General features: G+C 32.0%; 2 protein-coding genes across 2 annotated transcripts; both read left to right on the top strand.

Annotated features, from left to right (window-relative positions):
- The first annotated feature begins 6,135 nt into the window (after positions 1 to 6,135).
- On the top strand, positions 6,136 to 7,206 carry LOC145595797 (protein GLUTAMINE DUMPER 1-like). Its single transcript, XM_081652222.1, has one exon. The coding sequence runs from the start codon at positions 6,253 to 6,255 to the stop codon at positions 6,778 to 6,780; it is 528 nt and encodes a 175-aa protein (XP_081508348.1). The 5' UTR covers positions 6,136 to 6,252; the 3' UTR covers positions 6,781 to 7,206.
- An 8,328-nt stretch (positions 7,207 to 15,534) lies between these two features.
- LOC145593781 (zinc finger protein CONSTANS-LIKE 3-like) lies at positions 15,535 to 17,408 on the top strand. The gene is made up of 2 exons (XM_081650135.1): positions 15,535 to 16,471; positions 16,708 to 17,408. The coding sequence occupies exons 1-2, from the start codon at positions 15,686 to 15,688 to the stop codon at positions 17,032 to 17,034; spliced, it is 1,113 nt and encodes a 370-aa protein (XP_081506261.1). The 5' UTR covers positions 15,535 to 15,685; the 3' UTR covers positions 17,035 to 17,408.
- Positions 17,409 to 17,681: the final 273 nt, after the last annotated feature.

Below are 17,681 nucleotides of genomic sequence, written 5' to 3'. Positions count from 1 at the left end.
GCTATCACTTCACCATCAACTTTTATCTCTTTTCTAGTCTTGTTTCCAAATGCTATAACTTGAGTAAAACAAAAGCAAATGACAAACGTGAAATTCAATACTATTAAAACTAGATATAATTTAGGGTATGGATAATTTAAAGATGACTTTTATCATTGCACTAAATTTGCAGCTCTACACCCATTTATATTCTACTCTTTGCCCCTATGCAGAAACTCTTATTGGGAGACTCACCCACCATAAGTCAGGTGTGCTACTCGAGTAGGATTCGGATGTAGTCGGTGAACCGTGTGGGCAACTTTAAGAAAATATTCTACTCTTTGCATGCTCTTGTAACTTTGTGAGTATACAAAAAAAGAACTTGAGAATTGAGAGTTACAAATTACACTCAATTAGATATAGAAAGAAGGGGAGGGGCGAAAGTCGGAACTAGTTTCCTTTCATAATCACCATTTTATTAAGAAAATTGAGGTTTCACCTTCTCCTTATTCTATCCTCAATTTTATCGCTCTTTTACTTCGTATTTATCTATCAAAATAAGGTGTTAAAAGATTATAATTTTTATTTACATAATTAGTTAATTTAGACTTTTTACATTATCAAAATCTTATGATTCAATCAATATTATTATTTAAAAAATAACCATGTCGTCCAATTCATAATTTTTTTTGAGATTAAAAAAAAAAAGGAGCGGGCAATAGCACACTAGATATATTGATATTTATCCTTGAACAGGATTATTATATTCATATAGTTGCAACCATATTGGAGGAATTAGTATTATATACTCCTGGAGTATAATAGATCATGATACTCCTTACATATATGTTTGAGTTATTTTGCGTATACTTTGTGTTATTTTGCTAAAATGTTGTGTTTTTTTTTGTTACAACAATATGTTATTTACTTATTTACTTCAACCTCCGTTCATGCTATTTTTAATTTACAAAATAACAAGTACTTATTTAAAAATAACGTGTATATAAATTGAAATAATAATAAGTTTACATCAAAATAACATTAGCAGCGTTGAGTTTAAAGAGAATCAAACACTTTAGAAGGTACTAAATTTCTTGACATGAACACATTTGAACCCTTAAATAATGGCTTCAAATCAATTGATTTCTAAGAAACCCAGAAAATTGGAAGAAGAAAGAGGAGAGAGAAAGTGTCTTTGATTTAGAATTAGATAGAGTAGTGAGAGGAAGAGAGAGAGTGAGAGGTTGAATTATGGGAAACCCAGAAAATTGGATGAAGAAGGGAAGAGTAAGTGTGTGATTTTGAGTAGGAGGAGCTGAGAGAGGAAGAGAGAGTATGGAAGGAAGATGACTGAGAAAAAAAAAAGCAAAATAACATACATTTATTTAGAAATAACATATATATAAATTGAAATAATAAGAAGTTAATATCAAAATAACATGAATTTATAAGATCTGGAGTACCATGTGCACGGTACTCCAGGAGTAAGATAGAAATTGCAATATTGGAGACAAGAGAATCTACGGTCAGTTAATAAGTTCATAAAATGCATCATAAATATTTTCATACATCTTCTTGGCCTCCTTTTTTCTATTAATCCACTATCAAATGTCAAACCTAAGCAGATACATATTATATGTAAAATATATGCCATCACTGTAAGTAAAAAAAAGATACGGTACTTAATCAAATTCCATATGTTATTTTAATTTGTCTAAGGCTTATCCATTATTTATTTATAAGAATATTTCTATATATTCCATATTCATTTCACTTGATCATATGAAATGACTTCATACTAAGCTTCAAGATAATGATGATGGAATAACTGCCAAACCTTCTTTTAGGAGTATCCAAATGACATAATTAATCTATGTTGTATAGATTTAAACTCCAAATCGAACCTTTTTTTGTATTGTCTAATCAAGGATTAAAACTAATAAAGTTTTTTTTTTTTTTTTTTTTTTTTGACGGGAATAAAGTTATAAATGCTTCATATGTAATCTAATTAAGGTATAGTTATTTTTATATTTATATGTTATCCAATTGTATTAGTCAATAAAACTATCAAATGATGGTTGAATTTGGTGCTCACGGGCCCCTAGTGCTGATTAATCCTCCAATCAATTATTGTAACAATATATTTATTCACATAGTATACATATGGCCCCAGTAAAATTAAAGTGAGAGATATATGATTATGTGAAATAGCAAAATTAATCTATATATAAGCTTAGGTCACATATCACTACCTGAAATAAAGTAGACGAAAAGTATGTAGCACTAGATTAGCTACTCTAGCACATCGTTTATTTTATGATGGTATCTTGCTCAATAATATGGAATATACTGGATTTCGACTAATCTGAATTCAAATAAGCTTAATTTTCAACTTGAGAAATTCAATCCGCGTACCACATGCTATGTTATGTTTTTAAATTCAAAACAAGTAATTAAGTCCGAATAATTTTCTTATCAGTTGATCATCATTTATATTTTATACGCTAGACATAACTAATGTCATAGATGTGTAAAAAGCATATAGTTTTTGTCATGATGTGCATTGAAATTACACTAAAGGGGAGAACAATTTGTTGTTGTTACTTTACCCACCATTCTATTCTTTATACATCTTCTTTGCAGGTTAATGAGTATGGATTGGATGATATCATCTTTGTTAATTTGCCCCCCAAAACAGTATTTGAGTGCGTTTCCACTATAACGTTTGAAATGGACTCGTGGGGAAGATGATCAATCAAAGTTATAATATTGGAATCCGGATAAGATTTGCACCTAGCGTATGCTATACCTTCATTTTTTTTAAAGTATCTATCGATAATAGTTTGATTTTTGACATTATTTACAAATTTCACAGCTAATAGCTAATTACTATGTAGTAATTTATATTTACAAAGATACATATACGACTAATATGAGGCTTGGTTAAATTTGTCTTAGCACTCACATGCGTTTTCTGAATATCAACTTTTTATAATTATAATTTACATACATACATAATAAAAATAAATATAATTAAAGTTTTACTTTAACAAGTGTGAAAAAGTGAGTACTCAGTATTAAATAATTTTAGATGGATATGAAGTTCCTAATTATCTTCCTATACTGTGGAGTAATTAAAAAAAGTATATTTATGTGTATAATCTTTCATTGTTTGTCATTAAAGTGGTATTACTCTGATTGGTACATCATGTACCTATATATATTTATCAACACATTTTATGATGAGGCCCATTGTATATAATTAGTGGCGAATATGAAACTAATTGTCCCTTTAAGTAGTCATTAACAAACAAAATATAATATGAAGGAATTTAATATAATTATCTTACCATATAAGTGCATATTAGTTGTTAGGTTAGCATTTTTATCGAATTAAAAATTATGTGATTACTTTTGTTAAACTTGGCATATACCACTATTCTTAGAAACTTCTGCAGAATGAAACACGTACTTAATATTTAATTTGCTAAAGATAACAAATCATCTTGTGACATTCATGTAATCACTATTTATGTGGTGAAATGATGAAACAAAAAAAAGATATAGGAATCAGTTCATGTGGCTAAGTTTCATACATTTAGTAACAGAATAAATTAAAGTTACTTGATAGTAGTACTGTAATTAAAGCATGTTAAGTACACCTTTTGAAGCTTAATCAATTGGTTTGAAAAGTAACTAATAAGATATCGATCTATTGCTAGAAATATGTATTGTACACACATTATCTTCATATTGTGGATGTCAATCAATGCATGGAAACTTTAGAATTTTATAAGACATAGTTTTTAATAGTTATTAAGTCATATGTTTTTCGGCATAAGAGAGTGAAATAAGCCCGATTAGGCTCTTAATTAATTTATTGGAGAATTACTAACCAATTTAATCCTTTACATACGTATGAGGGGAAGGGGATTAACGTGGACCTTATGGTTAAGTACTCCATATTCTATACGATTAGACCAAACTTGTAATTGTTAATAATCATATGCATCTGAATTGGTCTAACCTGATCATTATTTTATGTGCTATCAATAAAGCTTGCGAGATAATAATTTACAATAAGCATCCTTGTTTATGAATAATTAATTTGCTAATTTAAGTGTTAAAATTTAATTATAGGAAATTTTGGTTTAAGTTTTTTTGTAAAAGTAAAAAAAAAAAAAAAAAAAAAAAAAAATAACTAAAACAAAACAAGGTTGACATAGACGTATAATTTGTGAGGAAAGTAAGGATGATTGATATAGGTGGTGTGACATTATTGGATACACAATCATATGAATTACATTGACATCACTGAGAAACAGAATAAAACATAAATGACGATGAAGATATGATCATGGTGATGAATGTATTTATCGGCCATATCATGATATGGGCTATTCCTCTTTGCAGATAAAAAGTTGTCATCAACCATCACACTGTTAAGTGCTAACTAAATTTGAGATAATTGACATCATAATTCATTAAATTGTTCATATGATGCCCATCCTAAACAAAAACGACTCTTAAAACAAATACATCATAGGATACACAAACTTTATTAATTAAGTATAAATAGTAGTAGTATTTTCTTGCTTTATTATGCGCTACTTGTACATAATAAGGAGTAAAATTTATTCAACTGAAATTTAATAGTTTTAGAAATAATTTATTAAAATGTCGTAAATTTACAATTGCGAATATTTAATGTTTATTAGCTACTTAAATTAGTTTTGGAAGATTTCAAAAAAAAAAGTTTTGGAAATCATTTTTCTAAAAAATGTTGCCTTAAGTTGTAGAATTCCATTTTTATTTTCCCTAATTAGGAAAAATAACAATCAAATTCCAATAACAAATGGTGCAAAATATAAATAATGTGTGGTTTTTATTTTTAAATGGAGAGGATATACCACATATGTATGCGTACTACATATATATTCTATCATTTGAAAATTATTTTGAAAAACAAGGTATTGCTCTCTAATGTCTCTATACTTTACAACTTTAGCATCGATTCTCTAGTTGTGTTCATCAACATTTCTTTTGAGTTGAGAGACCTATAATGATATCAAATACAGAATTAACACTATCTTTAAATTAATTATAAATTTTACATTTAATTTTATTGATTTCTTTATTTGTAGTTGAAATCAAAATTATCAAATGACTTACAGAGTAGTTAATTAGTAACTTGAATGTTCAACCAACAAGTCAATAGCTCAAAGAGCTAGCTTGTATGTATGTGGCATACACATGCACTGAAAATGTACACGTTGAATGAAAACTCATAGATATACAGAACAAATACATTCACCTAATTGTGTATAATTTCGACTCATTTTCGTTAATCTGATGGTAGTAGAGCGCTAGTACGTTAGCGTGCATTCTTTAGTGGGACTTGAAGGTCTCTTCTAATTGTCCATTACTCGGAGTCGTACGTAGTATATATAGTAGCTTAGGTTGTCAAACTTGCATGCAAGTAGTGAATGAATCTCAATTTATCGCACCACACCGATAAATCAAGGTATTGTTTGGTTGCACAACTAATAGGTCAAGGTATTGTACGTCAGGGTATTAATAAGGTAATTAAGTCAATTTTATGTTGTATTTTAGTAAGTTAATTAAGTAGTAATGCCTACAAATTGTGACTTCCTATGCACTATATATGTCTACCAAAACATGTAACTCGATCATTTAATTCAACACCCGAAAAATTTATAATTTTTATATATTTAGATGTCAACCAAACAACCACCATCCATTATACAAAGTAATAACCATGCTGTTAGTGACATGTATGTAGTAGGGTGGGCTCCAACGGTCGAAACCATTTGTTGAGGTATACAACGGGCCTCCTATCATCTTTCACTAAATTGACACCATCTTGGTACATACATAGGAATACAAGATGGAATCAAAACAAAATAAAAAAAGGTTCCCTCTCAAATTAGTTTTAATTTTAATTTAACTTTTATAGGCTTCTTTTGCACTAGTGCCCATCCTCCTAGGCTAGCTAACTCTTTCCAACAACATAACATCACTCTATCTGTGATCCTTTTAATTACTCCCTCAAATTATCTCTTTCATTCCTACTTTATTTTCTTTTCCTTTCTCCTATAAATACACCCTCACACCTCTATCATCCACACTCACATTCATAACCCACCACCTAACATTTAACCACAACATCAACAACAACCAAAACCACAAAAAATAACACCTTTTTTCTTCCTTTGCTATCTCCCAAACCCAAAAAACAGAACAAACTTAAAAATGAGGATGACAACTACCTTACACGCCACCCTAACCCCGGAGAAGACCTCATCATTTTCCATTGCCCCGGGAGCGACAACGGTGTCTCCTAGATCACCTTGGCACTCACCGGTGCCTTACCTATTCGGAGGACTAGCGGCGATGCTCGGCCTCATTGCCTTTGCCCTCTTGATATTGGCTTGCTCTTATTGGAGATTGTCAAGAGATAATGATCCTCAACAACAAAGCAATAATGAAGGAGGAGATTTGGAGAGTGGTGAGAAAGGTGAAGGTGTTAGTAAGATAAATGGTGCTCCTATTTTTGAAGAAAAGATTGTTGTTATTATGGCTGGCAATGATAAGCCTACTTTCTTGGCTACCCCTGCTTTAATGCTCATTCCTAAGAGTAATTCTAATGATGATGATCATCTTAATAAGGTTGGTAATAATAATGTTATTGCTAATGATGATCATGAGAGTACTAGTGTTGGAAATGACGATGATGATGAGAAGCCTAAAGAAGATGAAACCTCTCGCCAACATGATTAATAATAAGTTCATTACATTCACCAAAAAAAAAACGTACCCTTTTTTTTTGGTGACACGGGTGAGGATTCTCTCCAGTTACTAGACCGAGTTATTAGATTTAGAGAGTGGAAAAAAAGGAGGAGAATACGTGTACCAAATTATTAATCCACCTCTAAATCGCCGATTACTGAAGCATCTGGTAATTTGAGACGAATTCAACCCATCAATTTTGAAGTTAGTTAGATAATGACCCATATGGATATATTTTTGTCCTTTACAATCTTGGTTTCCTTTTATTTTTTTGGTTGCCTTCTACTTCGTAAATGGTAGAGTTTTGGTTTAATCTTGCGAGAGATGTATACAAGAGGAGAGACTATCATCAACTCCATTATGTAATATTTCATGTCTCAGTTGATATGGAATTATATCTTCATTAATTACTTAAAATGACTTGTTCTGTTCTTGATTTTCTAACTCATCACATAGTTTTGAAGATATTCTTATAATTATAATAAATTTGAACCACTTCTAATTAAATGATATTTTAAAGTGTAAAATAATTATACAATACGTAATTGGGTCCATGAAATGTTTGTGTAATAATCATTAACATTTATGTCAAAAAATTTGAAAAATAAAAAAGAAAAACTTTTGTACAATCTTGTATTAAAGAAGGAAAAGGACAAATTATAACAAAACTAATCATATAAATTCAATAATTCATTTCTTGTAAAGTAAGTTTGTTATGTACACTCAAAACCTAAGGTCATATATTAGCCTTTATATCTACTCATTGTACAAACCCTTAAAAGGGGAGAAGAAAAGAAAATGCTCACAACAAAAGTTACCATTTTTATTTATAAAATAATTTTGAAACATATTATTAAAAATGAATTTCTTTATACTCCATATCCATATACACGATACTTAAAATATTAGAGTAGCCCATATATCCTTACATAATTTACTCATAAATCAATTGGTGCACAATATAAACTCATAAAATTTTTAGATATTGGGCAAGTGGAGAATATATTTGTACATTTATTTGTCTAGTGATTGCTTGAGTGACTGATTAGAAGTGGGGAAAGAAGGAACATATTCTTAAGCCAATGAGATAAATAAAAGTAATGTAAAGAAGCCAATTTGTGTTTAACTTTGCTGGGAAACGGATTACAAACTGGGAACGAAGAATTACAAGCTTGGTGTTGCGGCACCCCGACTGCCGGTAATAATATACCGAGCACCCATTAGTAAGACTTGTCTAATGAAAAGATGTGTGTGTCGAACAGTTGAGGTGAGGATTCTCTTATCCTTCTTCCTAGGCCATTCTTGTCTTATTGGGGTTTTAGCCCTTTAAACTTATATTAGATTGACTCGCATGAAATTCCATTTATTTACGAAGTATAATTTAAAATACGGGTTTTACCTTAATTACAAGCTAGCACATTAATAAAAACGTAAGCTCAAAGCAATACTAAAATTGAAGACTTCGTAATACTGCAGTACAGCACTAAATATTTGTCCAATATGTTAAAATTAAAGTTGGATTGTGGAGCCACGAGTTGAGCTCATCACACTTTAGTTAGAAAGCATGATATGCCAAAACGAACAACAATAATCAACTTGTAAAAATTATAAGTAAAGTACAAATTACAATTAATGTGTCAAATCTATATTACGGGAGAGCTTGTTATATACACCCGGGTGTACCGTACACCTATAGGTGTTTTGTTCTCATTTTGATGATTGTTTATTCTTTAATAATCAAATGAAGAGCAAAAAATAATCTTATGTTTGTTTGGTGTACGGTAACCGTGTATATAACAAGTGTTAATATTATGGACTTATGACTAAAACTTAATTTATGTTATGTGTTTTATTTTATTAATTTAGGACTACATAACAGAGATTATTTAAGATTCAAACTTCTAATCAATACAAACTTTTAATTGAACTATATTGACTATATCATATATTGATATATTTGATATATATATATATATATATATATATATATATATATATATATATATATATATATATATATATATATATATATATATTTAACTATCCACATCAAATTAAATACGAAGTATAAACAATTAACACATACTTGTAATTAAAAGACCTTAATTTATCTCTTAATTATCCTTAGCCTAAAAGACGCAAGAAGCAAAAAAGGTGCAATCCAACTAGACATCATACAATAGGTATTGGTTTTTGTTATGGTACGAAATTACGAAAAGTGTACTACTACTACTCAACAGACCCAACATAATGGAACACGTATGATTCAACATACTTGCGGTCTTTTCATATAAACTCCAAAATAAAACAAATATTAATATTAAAAAATAACCTAAACAAAATAAAATACAACACTGTCGGTTTTTTTAATTTATTTTCTCCATAATTAGTAGTCGATCACTGCTTCGTACTTGATACGGAATATAAATAAATTGTTCCATGACATAGTAATAAATAATAAGATATATATATGCATAATGTTGACAAAATAGTCCACGCTTTTACTTATTGCTTGGTAGGGTTGAGGGAAGATATGATTATATGAAGATATGAAATTTCCCCTATTGTAAATTTGTAATCTATATAGTAATCCTAAATCATCCAGTTGCAAGAACACGCAGTATTTTTTCTGTTTCTTGTGCATATATATAACTAACACAAGATCTTAAGGCCAGGCCTCGTCACTCCATATTAGACTATCAGTATAATATTGTCTGTTTAGGCTCTGTTTTGTTTAACTTATTAATTTTCACTTATTTGGGTCTATATATAAGTGAAAATATGGTAAGCAGAACACGCACTTATAAAACCTAAGCCGTTGTTATTATTCTCTCCATGTGGGACTTAATTGCAATCCCCAACAAACTAAAGAAAAATGATTTTCCTAAGTAAATTTCCACTTATGAGGAATAGGTTTAGGAAAATGAAGAAATGAAACTACATTAACCAGCTATATATTGTGTAGATTGAGTGATATCTAGCTCGTGTTATTATTTAAAAAAAAAAAATCTTTACTCATACAGTCATACGCGTTTTACAAACAAGTTAGTTTGATGTTTGAGCTAGTCCTTCAAACTTTAATTCTTTAACTTGGCTTGTGTGTAATATGATTAAAAACTGTATAGGTTAATTAATACTACATACCATTTATACGCCCATCATACTATTTGTATATATGTAGCTGAATTTGAACATTTTTATTTTTTTTGAAAATAAATTTGAACACTTTTGGTAGATGAGAGATACAGATCGAGTACAGTTTAGGCTCCACCATGTATATGAATTCGAGATCAAGAGTTCAGGCTCCTCCACGTATATGAACCTCTATCCAACCTCAAATTGATCTGAAGATACTCGATCAATGATCAAATATTTATTTTGGGGTATAAGATTCAATTCAATTATCCTTTGCATATGCATATATGCATGATGGCCTGGATTATGATGGGTATGTAGGGCTTTGAATATTTGATGTGTACAATAACTTATAAAAGAACATGTAAATTTGCAAGTAACATATGAATTGTAACTATCCATGTACCTTGATAAATTATTTCCCCTGAACTTTGGACACTCTTTTTTAGTGGCTTGTGGTGGTGGAAAATGACGTGCACTTTCCTAGTATCTTGGCAAACCTGCTTTGAAAGATATGGGCAAGTAAGTATTAAGCATATAATTAACTTTGAGATATGCATGTTTTTATTCCACTTCTTATATTTTATTGTATAATCCTTTTTAGAATATTTGATCAACCTTAAGATCTTGCTATATCTATGCACTAAAAACAGAAAATATGTTGTGTTATTGCAACTGGCTGTTTTAGGATTATATGCATTCAAATAGGAGAAATTCTCATTATATATCTACATATAATCATATCTTCCTTACCAAGCAACATCATGTAAAAGCTAGGACTATTCTGTCAAACATGCTTATCTTTAATTTTAAATATCGCCTCTTGGGCCTCCTCTCCCCCACATATTTAATAGAAAGAAAAAATTATGTGAAGTTTTGGTAGTTTCGAATTGACGGCTATGTTTAAAAGTGATAAATAAGTTGTTTGGATCGATATATGTATTTTTAACTAATTTGGCTTAATTGATCAACCATGACATTATAGGGGTTCTATACAGCTCAATACTAATAGAATATGATTAGGGTTTTGATTTATGATCTAAAGTAAAACTATAAATTGGAACTCCATTATTATCTTAGCGGGTGCATGACAGGAAAGGGAAAAAAAAATGAAGATTATGAAATCACATGACACTTAAAACATCATCATGCGACCAATTACCATTGTGTCTTTAAGTTACTTTACGGTACAATCATTGTTGAATCCCATTGTAGCCCACTTATGAGTGTCCCACATTGGAGAAAGAGGAGAGATGGTTTCACTTTATAAGGTAGAAGAGTACCTCCTACTATTGCCAATTGGTTTTAGTATGGAAGCTCCAAAGCCTTGTTTGTGGCCCAAACTCTCCTCCTCCTTGTTCGGGTTGCCCAGGCCCATTTCATATTGTTTCGAAATTTAACAATCATTTATGTTGTAATTAGAATAGCTAATAATAATACTCGTCGTTGTGCCTTATATTTTCTTAGGAACCTTATTAGTATGTGTAATTCATCTATTAAAGTTGGCAATGGAGTTGTCAAATCAACTAAATGATCCATTTATTCCATTTTCGGTGGCATCACACAATCCATGACTTTAATCAAGAAAAAAAAATGCAAGAACAACTTGCTAGTTGACAAATTTTATATATGTTCTAATAGTAATATAATCTAATTTATGTATACCTTTATACTAACGAGTAACCAAAAAGGTCAACTCTATCCATGCTGATAAATCTAAATCCTGAAGTTGGAAATCTTGGAATCAATACATGTTAGTAGATGCGACCTTTCATGTGTATCTTGAAACATAATATAATACGATGCTACAAATTGCACTTTCAGTTACATTTCCACACTTTGAACAGGCAGGCATGTTAGCTCTTTTTAGTGCATGGCAACGATAATTGACTGTAGAATTTCTTTTGGAGTAGTTATCATGTTTTCAAGATAATGATTCTATTTTGATGAGTAGTTATGATTCCTCTAGCATTTTCACTCTTAACAGCTTAACCGGTATAGTTGCAAGTCATTGTAAGGGGCTTTTAAGGAAAAATGTTTAGGAAAGATATACAAGAAGAATTGAAAGTTAATTAACCCCTTAGATTAAATTACATGGTTGAATTGTTTTAACCATGATTGGCCTCTTCTTTACGACCACCACCACCACTACCACCACTCCTCCCCCTCAATTAACGTAACCTTGCCCCCGGCTTCTAATTCCCTTTTTAAAATCAAAAATAATAATTAACAACTTATATATTGCGATTTAAAATTACATATAAATTTAAAAAATATGACATCTCACGCACACATGTTTGGATTCTAGCTAGTAAAATTGATTTTTAAGTTACAATTTAATACACAAATAGTTGAAACTTATGTAGTCTCACTGGTGAATGCCCCGTGTTAGAGTATGTAAGAGAGAAATTAAATGATCATCTTATAAGGTATAGGAGTAACTTTTACTATTAAGTAGTTTTAGTATGGAACTACCTTTAGGCTTATAAGTGGTCTGAACTATCCTCCTCCTTGTCTAACTTGTCTAGGCTCGTTTCTTATTATTATCTTAAAGTTTAAACCAAATTCATACAAATTTAAGGAATTTGTAAGCCAAGTTTGTATAGGTTAGGGTTGTTTTTGCGATGATAAGGTGCTTCTCCAGGGTAGCGTCGGGGAGATCTTTAGTTGGCCTGGGGAGTTCCAAGGTGGCTCGGTGGTATCTTAGGAGATTTTATCTGTGATTTGGATTATTATGAATGATGTTGTTGGGTGGATTTTACGCCGTGGAGGTTAGGGTGGATTTCATTATTACTCCCCTTAATTAGCTAGGATTAGTCCTCTTAATGGTTTTGAACAGGTTTATGTATAGAATAGTTTGTTTAAACACTATATTCTATTCTTAATTTTACAACTTATGTGAATCATCAAAAATTAATTTTACAACTTATGTGAATCATCAAAAATTTTAAATAATTCCATTGGAAAGGATATATCACATATTTGGATACTAGCAACTACTATGTATGACTTGAGTAGATATTCATATAAATTAACTTAGTAATAAGATTAACAATATTCATAATCAAAGATGTTAACAGTCCTAAACATGCTCCCGTGAAAATGAATGTACTATTGCAAATTTGCAACTAAAAAGGAGACTTGTTTATTCAACACTACAAATTCGTTTGGTTAAATAATAGATTATCCACTTACTAGAGGGGACCATTGGACCAACTTATGCAATGACTTTGTAAGCCCAATATATCGAAGTCCATAAACCACAACCTAAACACTTTTTCCTTTGGAAGGACTTTGGTAACCCTCTTTCTCCTCTTCTCACTCTTGTTGATTCATTCAGAAACTAAAGAATGAAAATTTCAAAATTCTAATGAAAATAAAATAGCTCCAATGAACATAAACATCGTATTAGTTATAGCTCTTTTGTTTAAATGAAGTTTTATATTCATTGGAATAAATGTTTACGTTATCTTAGTGTTCAATATGTATATAGCGATTGGTGAGTATTGTGCATTTGTGCATACGCCACCACCATCATACTTGCATTGGCACAAATTTGGTTTGATATAATGAAAAACTTGTATACTCTCCGTTTTATAATGTTAAATTGTTAATTCAATTTAAAATCTTTTGACTATTAAAAATGAGAGTAAATATTTTAAAATCTAATTTTATTCATTTTGATGAATACATTATTATTACAGTGATATCTATAATCCTTACTAATAGGACTGTCAGTAATACAGTATAAAGCGGGTGGGTATTTCATCATTTTACAACTTTTATTTTTTGACAAGTTCGCACAAATGAAACTCAAAAATCAAGGCGGGACCCACAGTGGATAATTGAAATGATAATAAAGCTCCTTCAGTTTTCGAAAGGCCAGCCCAAACAAATGAGCGGCCCAAATCCTCCAACTTCAATAATGTACATGTACGTATGTATCCCGTGGTCTCCAACCCTCATCCTTGTCCCTATCAACTGCAAGGTTAACTGCCATTCCAAAAAATCTAACACCAAAGTACTGTCATTTTTGTACTAATACACAATGCATTATTTACATAATCACTACTTTTCCTTTTTAGCTATAGAGTACTATGGACCATTAAATATACTTCGTACTCCATATAATTAAATTAGGAATTACAATAGGCCATTACTATAAAAGTATATATTAGAAATTACGATGGAATCGGTGATCATGTCTAATCCGAGTATTTTTCGAGTCGGGTTAGACATGATCACCTCTTTGATGGACCATTATGTATGTGTATTACGAAATACATTTTTGAATTTTGACATGATTCAAAACAAGTATGATAAAGGCATATATAACCATATAGGTTATTACGGAGTACTTATCTTATCAAAATTTGTAATATGTACACAAAATGTTTAGACGACACTTAACACATTAATAAACTAATAATTATGAATCTTATGCTATTGATTTTTATTGAATTTCTCTTTAGTCACTATGTTTAAAAGACCATGCACACTAATTATAAGTCACACTACAGTATAGTTAAAGTCATGGAGAACTGGAGAAAGGGGTGAAGGGGTAGATGGTAATATGGTATGCACACAAAAGTTTGACGATGAATTGAAAATCCAGTGAAATACCCATCTTAAGAAAATTTTATATTAATCGAGATCTATATTTGTATGTAGCAGGCAACATGCCAAATTTATTCATAAATTTGTTTGTGCTCAAAAAGAAAGAGTGAACACTAGTTGTTGGGGGATAAAAGCTACAGTATATACCATGTGACGAAATTCATACTCTAGAAAATGTTACTATCATCAGAATCAAGATATTAATTATTGCAAGATTTGCAACCTTATCAAAGTGTGTGTACTTCGTGTATTAATAAACAAGGAGGGTTACATGTGATCAAAGTATGTAGTCTAAATAGAAATCGAATTTACAATTTAATTTACATACGACTCCATATGATAATGAGGATCTAAAACGAAGAAAGAATATAGCTTAATTAGCTAAGTTAAATTTTATTGATTATTTGATCTAATTAATATACACTCTTGTTTGCTAGTCAAGTTTAAAGTGATGAGCGAAGACATTGCATGTTATATTGCTACACCCTCATGAAATTAAGTGAATAAACCTTGCCTAGCTTCACACCCTCATGTTATATTGGTTGGCGATGAAAAGTTTGACTCATTTATAGCACCAGGCAGCATTTTTAATTCAAGTATTAGATAATTTTAGTTTGAGACAATTCGGGTATCAAGTCTATACGAGTCAAGTTATTCGGGTCAGATCCTTCCGAATATCATAGTTTGATTCATTTGTGTCGGATGAGGTCAGGATTAACAGGTGAAGCTTGCACAGTCCAATCTATACCCAAGCTACTTGTATTATTAGAACGATGAATGAGATAACAAGGACCACCAACACCAAGTAAGCAAAGGAGGAGGGTAAGGGGAGAGAAAAAAACGATTTTCTCATCCTCTTTTTGTCTTCCCAAGTAAGTGGCTAAGGCTGATCCACATGTCATCTTCCCATTTGTCCAACTTAGATCTCCTCTCTCTCCTGATCAGATAATTGATTGACTCTACTCACCCTTCACTCTCATCCTTTTCCTACTACACTAATTACTTCCCACCTAAAAATAAAAATATATTCAAAAATTAAATTAAATAAAAATCATATCTACAAACACAAATAGAGAAATCAAAGATATTGCTTAGCTATTAGAAAATTCCCCCAAAAAATAAAATCATTTGAAAACGCCAAATAATGGGAGGAGGTCTTATGGCAGCAAAACTATGCGACTCGTGCAAATCCGCTTCCGCCACCGTGTTCTGCCGCGCTGACACGGCCTACCTGTGCATCTCATGCGACGCCAAAATCCACGCCGCCAACAAGCTCGCTTCCCGGCACGCCCGTGTCTGGGTCTGCGAGGTCTGCGAGCAATCCCCAGCCACTGTCACCTGCAAAGCTGACGCCGCACACCTCTGCGCCACTTGCGACCGTGATATCCACTCTGCTAACCCTCTTGCTCGTCGGCACGACCGTGTCCCTCTTTCCCCCTTTTACGACCCTCTCTCTCCTCCTCCTCCCGGCGAGCAAAACTCCCCCTCCAACGCCGCCGCCGCCGCCGCGAAGTCGGCGGCCATTAACAAGCTATTCGGCGATGATTACTACTCTGACGCCGATGAAGCCGAGGCGGCTTCATGGCTTCTTCCGAATCCGAACAAGCAAGATGAGCCGAAGTCGATTGATTATCTTTTCTCTGGTGCTGCTGATGAATCTGATGCTATTGACCCGTATTTGGATTTGGATTTTGGTGCTGAACCTAAACCGGATCCGGATCTTAGTGCTGATGGGGTTGTTCCAGATCCGGATCAGAAAATGAGCCACCATCACCATGAACTGCAACATCATCATCATCAGCCGTCGATGTTTTCTCTCTCCTCTTTTCATCCCAATAATCATTTTGATGGGTTTGAGAATAACCCTTCTGCTGCTTGCAAGCCTTTTTCTCTCTCCTCTTTCAGCAACCAGCCTTCTCTAAGTCACAGTGTAAGCTCTTCTTTATTCGTCTTGGCTCCGTCGATGTTCCGAGTTATTTACTTTAAATACTCCGTTTTAATCTACTCTTAGCTCGGGCGATGCTCCGGTTTTTTTCTTTTTTTCTTTTTTTTAGCTCGGACGATGTTCTGGGTTGTTTACTGTTAGGATCGGTTTAATCTTTATTATAAAGGTGTTCATACATATAGACTAAAATTATGTTTTATTTGTGTAAATGGTGATTTCAGATGTCGTCCTCGTCGTTGGACTATGGAGTGGTGCCGGATGCGGGTGCGATGGCAGACGTGGCGTCGACGGGATTCGACAAGCAGCAGCAGATGAAAATGATTGGAATGGATAGGGAAGCTAGGGTATTGAGGTACAGGGAGAAGAGGAAGAATCGCAAGTTTGAAAAAACTATCCGCTATGCATCTAGGAAGGCATATGCTGAAACTAGGCCTCGCATCAAGGGCCGCTTTGCTAAGCGGACCGATGTCGAGGCCGAGGTTTCTGCAGCCTCTGTTGACGGCCTCTTCGCCTCCGACCCCGGTTACGGTGTCGTGCCGTCCTTCTAAGGGTTCCAACAAGATTAAGAATAATAAGCTAATTAATTACAATTATTATTGTAATGGTGGGTGTAGTAGTATATGTCATGTTTTGTTATTTGTGTACAGGTAGTAGTTTTTGTTTAATCTTTTTAGTGCTACTTTTCTGATCTCTCCTATGTGTTTTTAAGGAGTAATTTGTAGTTGTTGTTAATCAATTAAGAATGAACGAATGATGATGATGATCAAAGTTTTGTTGTAATGAATTTCTAAACTACCGTTAATTCAGTTAGTTAAATTAGTTGTTCTAATTGATTAAAGTATTATTGTTGAATCTCTCTTTTTGATGAGGTTTCTGTTGTTACATGTTGGAGATTAAATAATATGGGTCTTTTTTGGTTTTTTATGCTTGTTTAATCTTCATCGTATCAAAATCTGATAGCTTATTGGCTCTTTTTATAACCTTAAACTTATTAAATTATGGTTTAAGTATTGTAAATAGATAAGAATAGATCATGCATGATATGATCCACCATTATTATTTTTATAATGCTAATTAAATACTTGTATGTTTATTACTGTATATGCTAAAGCAGTAAGGCTACCTTTTTTGTAATACATGAAAATAATTGAAAAATCAGCTGTTAAGTTCAATCCTTGGTTTGTGGATGAACTAT

Source organism: Chenopodium album, chromosome 19, assembly GCF_948465745.1.
Source record: "Chenopodium album chromosome 19, dcCheAlbu1.1, whole genome shotgun sequence".
Classification (NCBI taxonomy): Eukaryota; Viridiplantae; Streptophyta; class Magnoliopsida; order Caryophyllales; family Amaranthaceae; genus Chenopodium; species Chenopodium album.
Note: the sequence above shows the minus strand (reverse complement) of the source record. Positions and strands in the feature narration are given on the sequence as shown.